Source organism: Penaeus vannamei, chromosome 6 (assembly GCF_042767895.1).
Source record: "Penaeus vannamei isolate JL-2024 chromosome 6, ASM4276789v1, whole genome shotgun sequence".
Classification (NCBI taxonomy): Eukaryota; Metazoa; Arthropoda; class Malacostraca; order Decapoda; family Penaeidae; genus Penaeus; species Penaeus vannamei.
This window is the reverse complement of record NC_091554.1, coordinates 25,491,891-25,511,890: the sequence shown is the minus strand read 5'-3', so window position 1 is coordinate 25,511,890 and position 20,000 is coordinate 25,491,891. Positions and strand designations below refer to the sequence as shown.

Here is a 20,000-nt window from a genome sequence, read left to right as displayed (position 1 = left end):
GTATATCTTGGCCATGTGGAGGGAAGTGGCAGAGGGAGAGGCTAACAGGAGATATCTCAGCATACCATCACTACTACACCATGTGGCTTACCATTGTTAACCAAGGTTCCAGAGAGAATATAGGCTTCTTTTTTTTTCAAAGGGAAGTAAGATATTTCTTTAACCAGAGAAACATTTAGCTACTAACTCAACATGGGAAATTGGATGCTGGTGCTTATCCCAACAGTAACAAAGACAGTGAAGAAGTACAAGTACACATCCAGTACTTATGGCAACTGTGGGACCCGTGCAAAACAAACTGCGAACTGCCTGCTGGTCACTGGCAATGTACAGCCAGCTGTTTAACGTGAATAGGTTGAAATTAAGTTGCATAACCAAAATAGGGCAGGATTAAAGCATGCTGCATCCTGCTAACTGCTATGCACAGCTTGCAACATCTTTCATCTCCTAGAATCTTGTCTCATAGAAGAATTCTCAAGATGGAATGAATAAACCCTCTCATTGGCCTTGTTGCATCAGGGAGCCATTTTGTCTCATCCCTCGACGAGGCGGCTCCTCCATGGGATAATTCAAAGCTGACATATGCTACCATTACAAACTACTTTTATTAATATGAGTAAGCTCTTTATCAAAAATGTACCATTTTCACTTCTTGTTAGCATTGGCACTAATGATGATGGTGATAATAGTAATGATGATAAGAATAAGAATGATAAAATTAGTAATAATAAGGATGATCCTGATTACAGTTATAATAATAACTATAATATTAACACCAACTATAAGCACTCAGAGAGCGCATACCTCCGCCGGGGCAATAGGGTCATTGATGCAATAAGATTATTCACCTCTTTCTCAAGTACACGTACGTGTTTCTCCATCTCGCAATGCTAATGAATCCTTAAAAAATCCTGGATCCGGATCACCATCAAAGTTTAATGGCGTCCAAACTTTTTACCTCTAGTAAAAAATCATAAAAATCTGTTCATAACTTTGTGAGTTATTCTGCTAACCAACTAACCAACGAAAAAAACTAACCAACGCTACCAAAAATGTAATCTCCTTGGCGGAGATAATAATAATTGGAATGATAATGGTAGTAATGATAATGATGATAATGGCAATGGTAATAATGCTAGTAACAAGAATCATGATAATCATACTATAATCATAAGAATGATGCTGATAATCACAATATGACCGATAGCCACTATTAATCGACAGGATACTCTATCCATTCAGAATCTCTCTAAATTATAATAAGTATTGACCATAGAAGAACATGAAAAGGAAATACAAATCAGTTTGTTTCATAATATTCTTTCCTTTCATTACAGTGCGATCTGGATGTCGGCTGCAGGCTCAACATACAAGGGTGAGTATTTTTACTTGACTATTAAATAGCTGCTAAGAAAATGGTATGAAATAGCTGGTGTGATGTGTGCATGTGATATATAAGAGCTTTCTGTAGCATTCAGCTCTTCTGTGCGTCTATGTTACAGATGTGTATAAAACATTGAATTATGATAAATCAAATTGAGAGCCGAGTGATGCAGCGGTAACGTCCTCGTCTAGCAATCTTGCTGACCTGCGTTCAATCCCGCGCGCCGCCAGTGGATGGGAACCCCGGCCATTCCTTGCACACAGTGGGTAATTTAGAAGCAAATAAACAGACAGTATGCCACAGAAAAGAATGTCCATTGTAACAAATTGAAGTAAGTTAACCAGTTTAATATATTTTGTTTAACCCTTGGCTGAAGCACATAATAACCTTAATACCATCAAGAGAGGGAAACCGACACGCTGCACCGCGTCGTCAGGCCTTTAGTGAGACCTAATGCCTCGTTCACAGCCGGCCATATAACCAACGGCGTTTCTACGGCAAGACACGCCAAGGAACACACGGGCCACGCAGGTTCTTCTTGCGAAATTTTGAGCACGTTGCCCTTGCGCCCGACGCTGGGAGCACGCGACGAACACGCAGGTCAGACGCGCGTTTTTCGTGGAAATAAAACCGCTTGTCCAAGACGCACGTCGCCGGAAGGTGGACGCAAATCGATTGCAAGTTTACCGTGAGTGTGAATAGGACGAGCGCGACCACAACATTCGATATAAACAGGACGTTCGAGCACATCTGTGGTTTAGAAAGGTGGGCCTACCCGCGTATTTCACACATTTCACTCATGAAAGCAAGCACACGACTCTCCCTCACTCGTGAAAGGAAGCACACGTCTCTCCCTCACTCGTGAAAGGAAGCACATGTCTCTCCCTCCTCACTCGTGAAAGGAAGCACATGTCTCTCCCTCACTCGTGAAAGGAAGCACATGTCTCTCCCTCCTCACTCGTGAAAGGAAGCACATGTCTCTCCCTCACTCGTGAAAGGAAGCACATGTCTCTCCCTCCTCACTCGTGAAAGGAAGCACATGTCTCTCCCTCACTCGTGAAAGGAAGCACATGTCTCTCCCTCACTCGTGAAAGGAAGCACACGTCTCTCCCTCACTCGTGAAAGGAAGCACACGTCTCTCCCTCACTCGTGAAAGGAAGCACACGTCTCTCCCTCACTCGTGAAAGGAAGCACATGTCTCTCCCTCACTCGTGAAAGGAAGCACATGTCTCTCCCTCACTCGTGAAAGGAAGCACATGTCTCTCCCTCACTCGTGAAAGGAAGCACATGTCTCTCCCTCACTCGTGAAAGGAAGCACATGTCTCTCCCTCACTCGTGAAAGGAAGCACATGTCTCTCCCTCCTCACTCGTGAAAGGAAGCACATGTCTCTCCCTCACTCGTGAAAGGAAGCACATGTCTCTCCCTCACTCGTGAAAGGAAGCACACGTCTCTCCCTCACTCGTGAAAGGAAGCACACGTCTCTCCCTCACTCGTGAAAGGAAGCACACGTCTCTCCCTCACTCGTGAAAGGAAGCACATGTCTCTCCCTCACTCGTGAAAGGAAGCACATGTCTCTCCCTCACTCGTGAAAGGAAGCACATATCTCTCCCTCACTCGTGAAAGGAAGCACATGTCTCTCCCTCCTCACTCGTGAAAGGAAGCACATGTCTCTCCCTCCTCACTCGTGAAAGGAAGCATATGTCTCTCCCTCACTCGTGAAAGGAAGCACACGTCTCTCCCTCACTCGTGAAAGGAAGCACATGTCTCTCCCTCCTCACTCGTGAAAGGAAGCATATGTCTCTCCCTCACTCGTGAAAGGAAGCACATGTCTCTCCCTCACTCGTGAAAGGAAGCACATGTCTCTCCCTCCTCACTCGTGAAAGGAATCACATGTCTCTCCCTCACTCGTGAAAGGAAGCACATGTCTCTCCCTCCTCACTCGTGAAAGGAAGCACATGTCTCTCCCTCACTCGTGAAAGGAAGCACATGTCTCTCCCTCACTCGTGAAAGGAAGCACATGCCTCTCCCTCACTCGTGAAAGGAAGCACACGTCTCTCCCTCACTCGTGAAAGGAAGCACATGTCTCTCCCTCACTCGTGACAGGAAGCACATGTCTCTCCCTCCTCACTCGTGAAAGGAAGCACATGTCTCTCCCTCCTCACTCGTGACAGGAAGCACATGTCTCTCCCTCACTCGTGAAAGGAAGCACATGTCTCTCCCTCCTCACTCGCGAAAGGAAGCACATGTCTCTCCCTCACTCGTGAAAGGAAGCACATGTCTCTCCCTCACTCGTGAAAGGAAGCACATGTCTCTCCCTCACTCGTGAAAGGAAGCACATGTCTCTCCCTCACTCATGAAAGGAAGCACATGTCTCTCCCTCACTCGTGACAGGAAGCACATGTCTCTCCCTCACTCGTGAAAGGAAGCACATGTCTCTCCCTCACTCGTGAAAGGAAGCACATGTCTCTCCCTCCTCACTCGTGAAAGGAAGCACATGTCTCTCCCTCACTCGTGAAAGGAAGCACATGTCTCTCCCTCACTCGTGAAAGGAAGCATATGTCTCTCCCTCACTCGTGAAAGGAAGCACATGTCTCTCCCTCACCCGTGAAAGGAAGCACATGTCTCTCCCTCCTCACTCGTGAAAGGAAGCACATGTCTCTCCCTCCTCACTCGTGAAAGGAAGCACATGTCTCTCCCTCACTCGTGAAAGGAAGCACATGTCTCTCCCTCACTCGTGAAAGGAAGCACATGTCTCTCCCTCACTCGTGAAAGGAAGCACATGTCTCTCCCTCACTCGTGAAAGGAAGCACATGTTTCTCCCTCCTCACTCGTGAAAGGAAGCACATGTATCCCTCCTCACTCGTGAAAGGAAGCACATGTCTCTCCCTCCTCACTCGTGAAAGGAAGCACATGTCTCTCCCTCACTCGTGAAAGGAAGCACACGTCTCTCCCTCACTCATGAAAGCAAGCACATGTCTCTCCCTCACTCGTGAAAGGAAGCACACGTCTCTCCCTCACTCGTGAAAGGAAGCACATGTCTCTCCCTCACTCATGAAAGCAAGCACATGTCTCTCCCTCACTCGTGAAAGGAAGCACATGTCTCTCCCTCCTCACTCGTGAAAGGAAGCACATGTCTCTCCCTCACTCGTGAAAGGAAGCACACGTCTCTCCCTCACTCATGAAAGCAAGCACATGTTTCTCCCTCACTCGTGAAAGGAAGCACATGTCTCTCCCTCCTCACTCGTGAAAGGAAGCACATGTCTCTCCCTCACTCGTGAAAGGAAGCACATGTCTCTCCCTCACTCGTGAAAGGAAGCACATGTCTCTCCCTCACTCGTGAAAGGAAGCACATGTCTCTCCCTCACTCGTGAAAGGAAGCACATGTCTCTCCCTCACTCGTGAAAGGAAGCACATGTCTCTCCCTCCTCACTCGTGAAAGGAAGCACATGTCTCTCCCTCACTCGTGAAAGGAAGCACACGTCTCTCCCTCACTCATGAAAGCAAGCACATGTCTCTCCCTCACTCGTGAAAGGAAGCACATGTCTCTCCCTCACTCGTGAAAGGAAGCACATGTCTCTCCCTCACTCGTGAAAGGAAGCACATGTGTCTCCCTCACTCGTGAAAGGAAGCACATGTCTCTCCCTCACTCGTGAAAGGAAGCACATGTCTCTCCCTCACTCGTGAAAGGAAGCACATGTCTCTCCCTCACTCGTGAAAGGAAGCACATGTGTCTCCCTCACTCGTGAAAGGAAGCACATGTCTCTCCCTCACTCGTGAAAGGAAGCACATGACTCTCCCTCACTCGTGAAAGGAAGCACATGTCTCTCCCTCACTCGTGAAAGGAAGCACATGTCTCTCCCTCACTCGTGAAAGGAAGCACATGTCTCTCCCTCCTCACTCGTGAAAGGAAGCACATGTCTCTCCCTCCTCACTCGTGAAAGGAAGCACATGTCTCTCCCTCACTCGTGAAAGGAAGCACACGTCTCTCCCTCACTCGTGAAAGGAAGCACATGCCTCTCCCTCCTCACTCGTGAAAGGAAGCACATGTCTCTCCCTCACTCGTGAAAGGAAGCACACGTCTCTCCCTCACTCGTGAAAGGAAGCACACGTCTCTCCCTCACTCGTGAAAGGAAGCACATGTCTCTCCCTCCTCACTCGTGAAAGGAAGCACATGTCTCTCCCTCCCTCGTGAAAGGAAGCACATGTCTCTCCCTCACTCGTGAAAGGAAGCACACGTCTCTCCCTCACTCGTGAAAGGAAGCACATGTCTCTCCCTCACTCGTGACAGGAAGCACATGTCTCTCCCTCACTCGTGAAAGGAAGCACATGTTTCCCTCCTCACTCGTGAAAGGAAGCACATGTCTCTCCCTCCTCACTCGTGAAAGGAAGCACATGTCTCTCCCTCACTCGTGAAAGGAAGCACACGTCTCTCCCTCACTCGTGAAAGGAAGCACATGTCTCTCCCTCACTCGTGAAAGGAAGCACATGTCTCTCCCTCACTCGTGAAAGGAAGCACATGTCTCTACCTCACTCGTGAAAGGAAGCACATGTCTCTCCCTCACTCGTGAAAGGAAGCACATGTCTCTCCCTCACTCGTGAAAGGAAGCACATGTCTCTCCCTCACTCGTGAAAGGAAGCACATGTCTCTCCCTCACTCGTGAAAGGAAGCACACGTCTCTCCCTCACTCATGAAAGCAAGCACATGTCTCTCCCTTACTCGTGAAAGGAAGCACACGTCTCTCCCTCACTCGTGAAAGGAAGCACACGTCTCTCCCTCACTCGTGAAAGGAAGCACATGTCTCTCCCTCACTCGTGAAAGGAAGCACATGTCTCTCCCTCACTCGTGAAAGGAAGCACATGTCTCTCCCTCCTCACTCGTGAAAGGAATCACATGTCTCTCCCTCACTCGTGAAAGGAAGCACATGTCTCTCCCTCCTCACTCGTGAAAGGAAGCACATGTCTCTCCCTCACTCGTGAAAGGAAGCACATGTCTCTCCCTCACTCGTGAAAGGAAGCACATGTCTCTCCCTCACTCGTGAAAGGAAGCACATGTCTCTCCCTCACTCGTGAAAGGAAGCACATGTCTCTCCCTCACTCGTGAAAGGAAGCACACGTCTCTCCCTCACTCGTGAAAGGAAGCACATGTCTCTCCCTCACTCGTGAAAGGAAGCACACGTCTCTCCCTCACTCGTGAAAGGAAGCACATGTCTCTCCCTCACTCGTGACAGGAAGCACATGTCTCTCCCTCCTCACTCGTGAAAGGAAGCACATGTCTCTCCCTCCTCACTCGTGACAGGAAGCACATGTCTCTCCCTCACTCGTGAAAGGAAGCACATGTCTCTCCCTCCTCACTCGCGAAAGGAAGCACATGTCTCTCCCTCACTCGTGAAAGGAAGCACATGTCTCTCCCTCACTCGTGAAAGGAAGCACATGTGTCTCCCTCACTCGTGAAAGGAAGCACATGTCTCTCCCTCCTCACTCGTGAAAGGAAGCACATGTATCCCTCCTCACTCATGAAAGGAAGCACATGTCTCTCCCTCACTCGTGACAGGAAGCACATGTCTCTCCCTCACTCGTGAAAGGAAGCACATGTCTCTCCCTCACTCGTGAAAGGAAGCACATGTCTCTCCCTCCTCACTCGTGAAAGGAAGCACATGTCTCTCCCTCACTCGTGAAAGGAAGCACATGTCTCTCCCTCACTCGTGAAAGGAAGCACATGTCTCTCCCTCACTCGTGAAAGGAAGCACATGTCTCTCCCTCCTCACTCGTGAAAGGAAGCACATGTATCCCTCCTCACTCGTGAAAGGAAGCACATGTCTCTCCCTCCTCACTCGTGAAAGGAAGCACATGTATCCCTCCTCACTCGTGAAAGGAAGCACATGTCTCTCCCTCCTCACTCGTGAAAGGAAGCATATGTCTCTCCCTCACTCGTGAAAGGAAGCACATGTCTCTCCCTCACTCGTGAAAGGAAGCACATGTCTCTCCCTCCTCACTCGTGAAAGGAATCACATGTCTCTCCCTCACTCGTGAAAGGAAGCACATGTCTCTCCCTCCTCACTCGTGAAAGGAAGCACATGTCTCTCCCTCACTCGTGAAAGGAAGCACATGTCTCTCCCTCACTCGTGAAAGGAAGCACATGTCTCTCCCTCACTCGTGAAAGGAAGCACATGTCTCTCCCTCACTCGTGAAAGGAAGCACATGTCTCTCCCTCACTCGTGAAAGGAAGCACATGTCTCTCCCTCACTCGTGAAAGGAAGCACACGTCTCTCCCTCACTCGTGAAAGGAAGCACATGTCTCTCCCTCACTCGTGAAAGGAAGCACACGTCTCTCCCTCACTCGTGAAAGGAAGCACATGTCTCTCCCTCACTCGTGAAAGGAAGCACATGTCTCTCCCTCCTCACTCGTGAAAGGAAGCACATGTCTCTCCCTCCTCACTCGTGACAGGAAGCACATGTCTCTCCCTCACTCGTGAAAGGAAGCACATGTCTCTCCCTCCTCACTCGCGAAAGGAAGCACATGTCTCTCCCTCACTCGTGAAAGGAAGCACATGTCTCTCCCTCACTCGTGAAAGGAAGCACATGTCTCTCCCTCACTCGTGAAAGGAAGCACACGTCTCTCCCTCACTCATGAAAGGAAGCACATGTCTCTCCCTCACTCGTGACAGGAAGCACATGTCTCTCCCTCACTCGTGAAAGGAAGCACATGTCTCTCCCTCACTCGTGAAAGGAAGCACATGTCTCTCCCTCCTCACTCGTGAAAGGAAGCACATGTCTCTCCCTCACTCGTGAAAGGAAGCACATGTCTCTCCCTCACTCGTGAAAGGAAGCACATGTCTCTCCCTCACTCGTGAAAGGAAGCACATGTCTCTCCCTCCTCACTCGTGAAAGGAAGCACATGTCTCTCCCTCCTCACTCGTGAAAGGAAGCACATGTGTCTCCCTCACTCGTGAAAGGAAGCACATGTCTCTCCCTCACTCGTGAAAGGAAGCACATGTCTCTCCCTCACTCGTGAAAGGAAGCACATGTCTCTCCCTCACTCGTGAAAGGAAGCACATGTCTCTCCCTCACTCGTGAAAGGAAGCACATGTCTCTCCCTCACTCGTGAAAGGAAGCACATGTCTCTCCCTCACTCGTGAAAGGAAGCACATGTTTCTCCCTCCTCACTCGTGAAAGGAAGCACATGTATCCCTCCTCACTCGTGAAAGGAAGCACATGTCTCTCCCTCCTCACTCGTGAAAGGAAGCACATGTCTCTCCCTCACTCGTGAAAGGAAGCACACGTCTCTCCCTCACTCATGAAAGCAAGCACATGTCTCTCCCTCACTCGTGAAAGGAAGCACACGTCTCTCCCTCACTCGTGAAAGGAAGCACATGTCTCTCCCTCACTCATGAAAGCAAGCACATGTCTCTCCCTCACTCGTGAAAGGAAGCACATGTCTCTCCCTCACTCATGAAAGGAAGCACATGTCTCTCCCTCACTCGTGAAAGGAAGCACACGCCTCTCCCTCACTCATGAAAGCAAGCACATGTTTCTCCCTCACTCGTGAAAGGAAGCACATGTCTCTCCCTCCTCACTCGTGAAAGGAAGCACATGTCTCTCCCTCCTCACTTGTGAAAGGAAGCACATGTCTCTCCCTCCTCACTCGTGAAAGGAAGCACATGTCTCTCCCTCACTCGTGAAAGGAAGCACACGTCTCTCCCTCACTCGTGAAAGGAAGCACACGTCTCTCCCTCACTCATGAAAGGAAGCACATGTCTCTCCCTCACTCGTGAAAGGAAGCACATGTCTCTCCCTCACTCGTGAAAGGAAGCACATGTCTCTCCCTCACTCGTGAAAGGAAGCACATGTCTCTCCCTCCTCACTCGTGAAAGGAAGCACATGTCTCTCCCTCACTCGTGAAAGGAAGCACACGTCTCTCCCTCACTCGTGAAAGCAAGCACATGTCTCTCCCTCACTCGTGAAAGGAAGCACATGTCTCTCCCTCACTCGTGAAAGGAAGCACATGTCTCTCCCTCACTCGTGAAAGGAAGCACATGTCTCTCCCTCACTCGTGAAAGGAAGCACACGTCTCTCCCTCACTCGTGAAAGGAAGCACATGTCTCTCCCTCCTCACTCGTGAAAGGAAGCACATGTCTCTCCCTCACTCGTGAAAGGAAGCACATGTCTCTCCCTCACTCGTGAAAGGAAGCACATGTCTCTCCCTCACTCGTGAAAGGAAGCACATGTCTCTCCCTCACTCGTGAAAGGAAGCACATGTTTCTCCCTCCTCACTCGTGAAAGGAAGCACATGTATCCCTCCTCACTCGTGAAAGGAAGCACATGTCTCTCCCTCCTCACTCGTGAAAGGAAGCACATGTCTCTCCCTCACTCGTGAAAGGAAGCACACGTCTCTCCCTCACTCATGAAAGCAAGCACATGTCTCTCCCTCACTCGTGAAAGGAAGCACACGTCTCTCCCTCACTCGTGAAAGGAAGCACATGTCTCTCCCTCACTCATGAAAGCAAGCACATGTCTCTCCCTCACTCGTGAAAGGAAGCACATGTCTCTCCCTCCTCACTGGTGAAAGGAAGCACATGTCTCTCCCTCACTCGTGAAAGGAAGCACACGTCTCTCCCTCACTCATGAAAGCAAGCACATGTTTCTCCCTCACTCGTGAAAGGAAGCACATGTCTCTCCCTCCTCACTCGTGAAAGGAAGCACATGTCTCTCCCTCCTCACTTGTGAAAGGAAGCACATGTCTCTCCCTCCTCACTCGTGAAAGGAAGCACATGTCTCTCCCTCACTCGTGAAAGGAAGCACACGTCTCTCCCTCACTCGTGAAAGGAAGCACACGTCTCTCCCTCACTCATGAAAGCAAGCACATGTCTCTCCCTCACTCGTGAAAGGAAGCACATGTCTCTCCCTCACTCGTGAAAGGAAGCACATGTCTCTCCCTCACTCGTGAAAGGAAGCACATGTCTCTCCCTCACTCGTGAAAGGAAGCACATGTCTCTCCCTCCTCACTCGTGAAAGGAAGCACATGTCTCTCCCTCACTCGTGAAAGGAAGCACACGTCTCTCCCTCACTCATGAAAGCAAGCACATGTCTCTCCCTCACTCGTGAAAGGAAGCACATGTCTCTCCCTCACTCGTGAAAGGAAGCACATGTCTCTCCCTCACTCGTGAAAGGAAGCACATGTCTCTCCCTTACTCGTGAAAGGAAGCACATGTCTCTCCCTCCTCACTCGTGAAAGGAAGCACATGTCTCTCCCTCACTCGTGAAAGGAAGCACACGTCTCTCCCTCACTCGTGAAAGCAAGCACATGTCTCTCCCTCACTCGTGAAAGGAATCACACGTCTCTCCCTCACTCGTGAAAGGAAGCACATGTCTCTCCCTCACTCATGAAAGCAAGCACATGTCTCTCCCTCACTCGTGAAAGGAAGCACATGTCTCTCCCTCACTCGTGAAAGGAAGCACACGTCTCTCCCTCACTCATGAAAGCAAGTACATGTCTCTCCCTCACTCGTGAAAGGAAGCACATGTCTCTCCCTCACTCGTGAAAGGAAGCACATGTCTCTCCCTCACTCGTGAAAGGAAGCACATGTCTCTCCCTCACTCGTGAAAGGAAGCACATGTCTCTCCCTCACTCGTGAAAGGAAGCACATGTCTCTCCCTCACTCGTGAAAGGAAGCACATGTCTCTCCCTCACTCGTGAAAGGAAGCACATGTCTCTCCCTCACTCGTGAAAGGAAGCACATGTCTCTCCCTCCTCACTCGTGAAAGGAAGCACATGTCTCTCCCTCACTCGTGAAAGGAAGCACATGTCTCTCCCTCACTCGTGAAAGGAAGCACACGTCTCTCCCTCACTCGTGAAAGGAAGCACATGCCTCTCCCTCCTCACTCGTGAAAGGAAGCACATGTCTCTCCCTCACTCGTGAAAGGAAGCACACGTCTCTCCCTCACTCGTGAAAGGAAGCACACGTCTCTCCCTCACTCGTGAAAGGAAGCACATGTCTCTCCCTCCTCACTCGTGAAAGGAAGCACATGTCTCTCCCTCACTCGTGAAAGGAAGCACATGTCTCTCCCTCACTCGTGAAAGGAAGCACACGTCTCTCCCTCACTCGTGAAAGGAAGCACATGTCTCTCCCTCCTCACTCGTGAAAGGAAGCACATGTCTCTCCCTCACTCGTGAAAGGAAGCACACGTCTCTCCCTCACTCGTGAAAGGAAGCACATGTCTCTCCCTCACTCGTGACAGGAAGCACATGTCTCTCCCTCACTCGTGAAAGGAAGCACATGTCTCTACCTCACTCATGAAAGGAAGCACATGTCTCTCCCTCACTCGTGAAAGGAAGCACATGTCTCTCCCTCACTCGTGAAAGGAAGCACATGTCTCTCCCTCACTCGTGAAAGGAAGCACATGTCTCTCCCTCACTCGTGAAAGGAAGCACACGTCTCTCCCTCACTCATGAAAGCAAGCACATGTCTTTCCCTTACTCGTGAAAGGAAGCACACGTCTCTCCCTCACTCGTGAAAGGAAGCACATGTCTCTCCCTCACTCGTGAAAGGAAGCACATGTCTCTCCCTCACTCGTGAAAGGAAGCACATGTCTCTCCCTCACTCGTGAAAGGAAGCACATGTCTCTCCCTCACTCGTGAAAGGAAGCACATGTCTCTCCCTCCTCACTCGTGAAAGGAAGCACATGTCTCTCCCTCACTCACGAAGGGAATACATGTCTCTCACTGACTCAATAAAGGAAGTACATGTCTCTCCCTTACTAGTAAAAGGAAACACATGTCTCTCGCATACGTACCTCTTCTACTCACAACTCACACTCACCCCCCTCCTCCGCAAGACTTAAATCTCAAGTTTAGCACATGGCCCATAGGCCTACCCCAGTGCCAGAGGGATTGAAGAAAGGAGTGCCAAGGAGCAGGTGAATGGCTCTTTTGGGATGGGAGATGGAGGCTGAAGGGTCAGTTTCGGTTTATGATCAGGGTTAATGTTATTGTTATTGTTATCCTTTCTATTATGGTTATTATTATCATCATGAAGATGAAGCTCATTCTTTTTTATATGCATGCCCTCAGCACCCAAAATTATCATTATTGATTATTGCAAACTAAATTTCAGATTTCGAATGACTGCTTTATAATCAATATGTACATCGTAAGAAATGGAGTTGCGTTTCTTTGTTGGCTTCCAGCATATGGAGAATCGCAGGCCAGTGTAACAGTGATGAATGATAGTGTCTAGAGTAACTTCCGACATATGCCGTTGCGGGCATTCAGTAACATCAACCCTCATAAACCACCATCGTCTAGAGGTCGTACGAGGATATGAGCCTTGTGGAATCCCTGTCAGTAATGTTCCCTTTGCGTTCGCCCTCCATGAAGAGCCATTTTCGCGGGCACTACAGAAGTCTGCGAGCGAACGGTCTCTCGCTTTGACGGCAGCGCCCTCTAAAAATTCTTTGTCGTTCCTACTTTGTACATCTATCACGATAAGCAGTGTTTCGTGTAAACTATATGCCAATCTCTCCTCTCTCTCCATCTACCTCCACCCCCCCCTCTCCATTTCCCTCTCCCTCTCTTTCTGTAAAAGCTCTAATTTGGACTTCCAGAGCCCCTCCGCCTGCACTAACAGGGCAATGATAGCTTCCTCCGTACGGCTCGATACCTTCTTGCTTGAAGAGTACAACCCGTTGGTAAGTGACACGGCAAGTACTGAAACTGGGAAAAAGTGCTTGGGCAAGAACGTGATTTTATCCGGCTAGGTAGTAGCGCTAGCCGGATATTCAGACGTTTTCTCTACACGGAAATAGGTCTTGATAAAAAAAAAAAAAAAAACTTTTATAATACATGGAAACCATAGAGCGAAGAAATGAAATTTATTACGAAAATATTAGATTATATTCACGATCGTTCGTTGCATGATGTGGTCGCGTTCAAACTTATACGAGTATATTAAGCTATTATGTTTACGCCTACTGGCTCGGACCATTATAACTATCACTTAAAATTTATTGAATACACTTACAGCATGGATTTTTTTTCCACAATAGTGCTATTTGAATAAGATAATATACCCGAGATACCTTGGCCGTAATATTTTAAGTTGGGTAGACTAAAGTCCCTATCACACAAGCACTTTTTCCGTCAGTTTCTGGGGTTCCGTCTGAATTTGAGGCTTTCCGCAAGGATCGTCTACAAACGGAACGCCTCCCAGACCAAGTTTCCGTATGACTAATTTCCGTGTTCATCTTGTGCTATTAATAAATTAGATAGGATGAGTGAATGTAAACATAAGCTAATAACTTAGAACATTCGTATATACAATATACATCATCATATTTCTTTAAAATTAAGTAATATGTATGAGAATATTCGTGTGATTCCCGGGACCTCGCTCCGATAGCGCCATGTTTGTTTACATGATTTTCATACGGAGTTTATTCGGAAACGAAAAAAAAAAAAAAAAAAAAATGACGGAAAAAGTGCTAGTGTGATAGGGCCTTAAGCTTACCCGCCTTCCTCATTTAGTCATGCGGTCCCTGGAATAGACGATTGCTGTATCTGATGGGCGTAATAGTGACCTTCTCTCTGACTGTTAGGTTGGTCAGAGCTTGCTGTAGACGAGGTATTTTAGGCGTACGTCGATCACAAGAATTACCAGATGGCGTTTATTCATTCTTATATGCAAATTAAATGTATAAATGTAATGACAAAATGTTTTTTTTTTTTTTTTTTTTTATATATATATCTCAGTCCACATTCATGACTTGAACGTCCATGTGACTGGATAACAGCTTGGACGAAGAGTTGTTTTTGCGAGTTTCCTTGTTATGAATTGGAGTAAAGAACACCTTGCCCATAGTGAATGTTTTGTTGCTTTAAACCCTCATCTGTAACATAAGCATGGATATGTTGAGGTTAATGCACTACAGCCATGAAACTGGATCCCCTAAAGTTCTCTCTCTCTCTTTATCTATTTATCTATCACTCTCTCTTTATCTTCCATTTTATCCTCCCTCCCCCATCTCTCTCTTTCAGTTAATCTCACCCTCTTTCTCTCTCTCTTTCTCTCCCCCTCTCTCCCTCCATGTATCTCTCTTTCTCTCCCTCTTTCCACCCCTCTCTCCCTCCCTCTCCCCTCCTTCTCTCCCTCCCTCCACTCTCTTTCTCCATGTACCTCCTACAATTCGTACTCCCCAAAGTCATGGATATAACAGGATTTTTTTTCCCTCTCTCAAGCCCTCCATTTGTATATGTGAAAAGTTTCTAACCTGATTTAGTTAGTAAGGACAACCCTTCAACATTCAGCGCTTATCTGCGTTACTTGCGCCTGTCTCCCCAGAGTGCGCTGCGGACCAGGCAGGCAAGGTGAACAACGGACGCATCGAGTGCACGTTCAGGTGAGTATTGTTTTTCTTCTTCTTCTTCTTCTTCTTCTTCTTCTTCTTCTTCTTCTTCTTTTTCTTGATGTGATTGGGTAAATGATGTTCAAGGCATTCTCTAAGGCGGAAACTTTGGACCTTTGTAAAGACAAGGCACGCTGAAGAGGTTTTAAAACTGTCAAGGTATAACATTTTGTTCAGGGATATGTTACATGGGAAAGAAATATCCAGACTATTTATCAGAGATCAGTACCTCTCATTTTTATTCATATATCTTTCTACCTTTTTTGTCGGTCCCAAGAAGAAAATATTCAATGCTATAACTACAATGACGTTCAAATCGGCGTTTTATGAAAAATTCTATTACTTTTAAGCACAGACTTCATTAATTTGCATGTTTGGTAATGGTAAAACTAATACTGGTATTGATAATGATATCAATTATGATAACAAGAGTGATGATGATGATTATGATATAATGATGACAACTACGACAATAATCATAATCATAATGCTAACAACAAGAACAAGAATCTTGATGCTGATGGTAACAACAATAATAATAATAACAATAAAAAACATCATAATAATGATGATGCTTATGAAGGTGAGAATAATAATGATAATAACAATAATAGTAATGGTAGTAGTACTACTACCATTAAAAATAATGATAATGGTAATGATAATAAGGATAATTATAAAAGTGGTATTAATAATGACGGTGATGATGATAGTAACAATAATAAAGATAATAACAGTAATAATGACGATGATGATGACAATAAGAACAACAATAGGAAGAGCAATAGCATCAACAACCAGAATAAAATAACAAAGATCACAACAAATATAGTGATTATGTGGCAGAGGTAGCAACAATGGCAATAAATATAATGGTCATGATCCTGAAAAATATTGAGTATTAGAAGTAATAACGTAATGGCAACATGACAGCGATCCTGTTCATGGACCAAATCAATGGTTATGGAAATGAAATGATAGAAATTGTTATAAAATAAAAAACGAAAAATCCTTTTAAGCCTCTTCCCTGTGTTTCTCTGCAGCGGCTGCAGGCTCGCATGCAATTCAGGATACAAGCTTCAAGGCAAACGCAAGATTTACCTCACGTGCAACCAGAAGACGGGGCAGTTTATGCACAACGGACAACCTTGGCGCCAGTCCGCTCCTGACTGCGTCCGTAAGTGTCCATTTATTTCACCGCATTTGTCACTCATGCGTATATTGTGTAGCAAAGGGGATTTGCTCGACTCGATGAAGACTGAGATATATCTGCTTTTCAGCCAACTGCAGAGATGGGTGCCAGAATGGTGGCACTTGCATAGCCCCGAGGCAGTGCCAGTGCAGCCCTGGGTACAGGGGCACGAACTGCGAGGTGAGAGAGTGCCCCGAGCCTTCGTTCCCGGACGCGCAGGCTAGCTTTACCCGCACCGACGACGACGAACTGCGAGTGGAGTGCCACGAAGGATACGTCCTTCCCCCGGGCACGGCGCCTGGAGGAGTGGCACCCTGCAGGGACGGTGTCTGGGACCTCCCGGACGACTTCAGGTGTCAGCGTAAGTCACCAAGATAGTACCCAGCTTCTCTCAGGATTTTTCCATCAAAAAGCTACAGCAACAGAATGACGATAGTAATGGTTATGATGATGATGATGATGTGATCAAATTGATCGTGGCAATTGTAATGGACATGATATTGATTACAATTCAACAATTTAGCATTAATTATGAAAATATTATGAATTAAACTTAAAATGGTAAACAGCTACGTTTCCAGTAGTTTTGACGGAAATCGCCAGCGAAGCCCACCTGGCCGCAAAATCTAACTGGAATTCTAGATAAAATCAGGAAGCCTTGATGGCGGCCAACGCCGAATCGACTGACATTTCATAATTTTCTTTGGACGTGATCTATGTTGCGACGGAGATGCAATAGAGCGAATTTAGAGTGGAATCCTAGTAGACTCGGTTAAGAAATCCAGATGCTGCACTATTAGGTGAAAGAAGGGACATGAATGAACGAGTGAATGAGAGAAAGAAAGGAATGAACAAAGAGAGAAAACGGGAAGGAGTGAGTGATGGGTATATTAAATGAGGGAGAGTGGAAGTGAAAAAATGAGAGAGAAGGAATAGAAGAATGAATAAATGAGTGAGGAGTGAGAGATATAGAGAGTGAATGAATGAAAGAGACAAAGTTAAAATGTTAAAGAATGTTCCATAAGGGAATTAATTATTGAAAAATAACAAGCAAAACACAGTATTAACAAATAGGTTTACCCATTCATATACTCACTTCTCGTTGTGAATCGTAAATATTAATAGGGTTTCTCTGTTCTTCAGCCTAGTGAACACAGTCGTAGAAGAGACATCCAGAAAGTATTAGAATCGTAAGTGATGCATGTCTTTTGAATGCGAGTGGGTTGGGTGCTGGGGGGGTGGGGTAGACATGGCGGAGTCAAAATCATGGAGCATTATGTCCTAAGATACATTTACTCCACATTTATTCATTTAGTTATCTATTGGCATAGGTGATAGAGCACGTTGATGCACAGAAGAGTGTATCAAGGCTTTAGTTGTTTCAGTGGCTTCTTGTCCTCATACAACAAGCATCTTTAAGGATATTTTACTGATGGTTTGGCATGCCCCAGCACAAAGAATTTCTATCAAAAATACGTATTAAAGAAGTATATTACTTTGCATTGCATATATTAATGAAAGGTCACAAAGGGCGGCGGTAAATGACACCATGAGATTCCAGAAATGGCTAGATAAACAATTTGTATAATCTACTCGATGTTGTTATACCTGTCTGAAATGACACAAAAATCCCTCGTTTTCATTAATGCAAACAAGATATTCCACACCATTAAATAGAATACTCTAAAAACTACCACTAGAATACTATAGGAAAAGGCAGATTCATTTTTTGGTTTAACAGTCTAATGGAAGTGTTGCTACATGTCTTTCTAGATCCACTGGGTGCTATGGGGAGGAGTTATGGGTAAAATGGTGATAATACTGACGATTACAATTGTGATCATAATAATAACTGAACATGGTAATATTAAGAAAGCTATTTATAACGATGGTATTCATATAGGAGATGAGTAGTTTTGTTGGAAATCGCCCATGAGGACCAAACAATGCCGTCACATCAGGTGTTGTTAGTCTGATGCTGTATCACCTGATATTTCATCGGGCTTTTTAGGACGAAATTTAGATTCCGGACGGCGACAGGTATTCATGTGATCCAGGGGCGCCAGACGCACAAAAAGCGGAAAGTAGGATGAATGAATAAGGGAATGAGAAAGAGAAAGAAATTGACAAAGAGAGAGAAAGGAGAGAGTAAGAGAAAAGAAAATTGAAAAGGAAGCGAGTGAGTGAATAGAGCAGTGAATGAAAGGCAGAGAAAAATCACAAGCAAGAGAGATAATCAATGAAAGAGCGATGAAGTGAATGTTGTTACGGGACTGAGGAGACGGAGGACCTCTGCTGACGTCATCAAGGCTTCCCGCTCTTTTCCCGAAATTCAAAATAGTTAATGATGTCTTTTAGATGTCGTCAAAATACTTACAAGGTTCAAAAAAATGTTGAATATTGTCATGTGTAAAAGAAAAGTTTTAATAATTTTTTTTTTTTATGACTGTCACCTTCGTGAAATAATAGGATACAAAAAAGATATCTGTTAAAGAAGCTATAATCAAATAAAATCAGAGAAAGAGAACCACAGTGTAAGCCCTATTGTTCTTCAGCTACTTGCATAAATGGGTGCCAGAATGGAGGCACCTGCATAGCCCCGAGCCAGTGCCAGTGCAGCCCTGGGTACAGGGGCACGAACTGCGAGGTGAGAGAGTGCCCTGAGCCTTCGTTCCCGGACGCGCAGGCTAGCTTTACCCGCACCGACGACGACGAACTGCGAGTGGAGTGCCACCAAGGATACGTCCTTCCCCCGGGCACGGCGCCTGGAGGAGTGGCACCCTGCAGGGACGGTGCCTGGGACCTCCCGGGCGACTTCAGGTGTCAGCGTAAGATAATTCCCAGCCTCTTTCTAAACTTTTCGTTGCATTAACTATAGCAATAACAACGGCGAAATAATGTTGACGCTTATCACGATCATGATATCAATAATGATATAAGTGAAAACGTTAATAACGAAATACGTTATTTCGCGTTACAAGTGAAGCCCAGCCGGGCACACGACCAAACTGTAATTCCAGAAAAAGCCTTGAGTCGGCGCTGCTGTTATTCTGACGGCGACTCGACTGATATTTCACCAAAGCTCATTTTTTTGGTTGTGGCAGAGCAGGTCGAGAAAGGAATGTGGCAGGTGGTCTCGCAGCAAGACAAAAACGGAACGAAGGAGGATGAATATGTGAATGAGAGAAAGAAAGAAAAAAATGAACAAGAGAGAGAAAGGGAGAGAATGAGAACGATAGAACATGTAAGAGAAAGAAATAGGATTATTTTATGAATGAAAGAGAGGGAATGAGCGAATAAATGACTGGGGGATAAAGACAGAGAGAGTGAATGAAAGAGAACCAGGAAAAGAAAGTTATAGAAGATTGCAATAGAAAGGAGCAATGGAAGGGCCTAAGATGAAGAGCTTCTGGTGATCATTAAGGCTTACCGCCCTTTTTAACGTGGCGGTTGATGGTCCAGAACATTGTTAACATTTGTAAAATGATGCCAAAGAGTAAGCATCCCCCCCCCCCCCGAAAAAAAAAGAATTGTATGCCGGCCCTGCTTTCACTTTCGAGTAGAGTCAGCGTGTGGAATGAAAGGATATGTGAAAGAAAAAGTCATATAAAGACATAAATAAGTAAATAAGAGAATAAAATCTGTGAAAAATCATAACGCAGACCCATTCTGTACCTCAGCTAACTGTATAGATGGGTGCCAGAATGGAGGCACCTGCATAGCCCCGAGCCAGTGCCAGTGCAGCCCTGGGTACAGGGGCACGAACTGCGAGGTGAGAGAGTGCCCTGAGCATTCGTTCCCGGACGCGCAGGCTAGCTTTACCCGCACCGACGACGACGAACTGCGAGTGGAGTGCCACCAAGGATACGTCCTTCCCCCGGGCACGGCGCCTGGAGGAGTGGCACCCTGCAGGGACGGTGCCTGGGACCTCCCGGACGACTTTAGGTGTCAGCGTAAGTCTCCGTGATATTTTCCAGATTCTATTAGGATTTTTCCACCTTCCTTAATATTAGTAACAACAACGG

At 46.5% G+C, this 20,000-nt stretch overlaps 1 protein-coding gene across 2 annotated transcripts in view; it reads left to right on the top strand.

Moving 5' to 3' along the window:
* LOC113812198 (multiple epidermal growth factor-like domains protein 10) overlaps positions 1 to 20,000 on the top strand; it is a 36,565-nt gene that overhangs the window by 4,380 nt on the left and 12,185 nt on the right. The window contains exons 2-7 of one of the 2 annotated variants that reach the window (XM_070122774.1): positions 1,338 to 1,375; positions 14,720 to 14,777; positions 15,827 to 15,960; positions 16,064 to 16,336; positions 18,531 to 18,803; positions 19,656 to 19,928. In XM_070122774.1, the coding sequence (XP_069978875.1) occupies positions 1,338 to 1,375; positions 14,720 to 14,777; positions 15,827 to 15,960; positions 16,064 to 16,336; positions 18,531 to 18,803; positions 19,656 to 19,928 (1,049 nt within the window). The remainder of the gene's footprint in view (positions 1 to 1,337; positions 1,376 to 14,719; positions 14,778 to 15,826; positions 15,961 to 16,063; positions 16,337 to 18,530; positions 18,804 to 19,655; positions 19,929 to 20,000) is intronic. The other variant, XM_070122775.1, reaches the window with a different exon arrangement.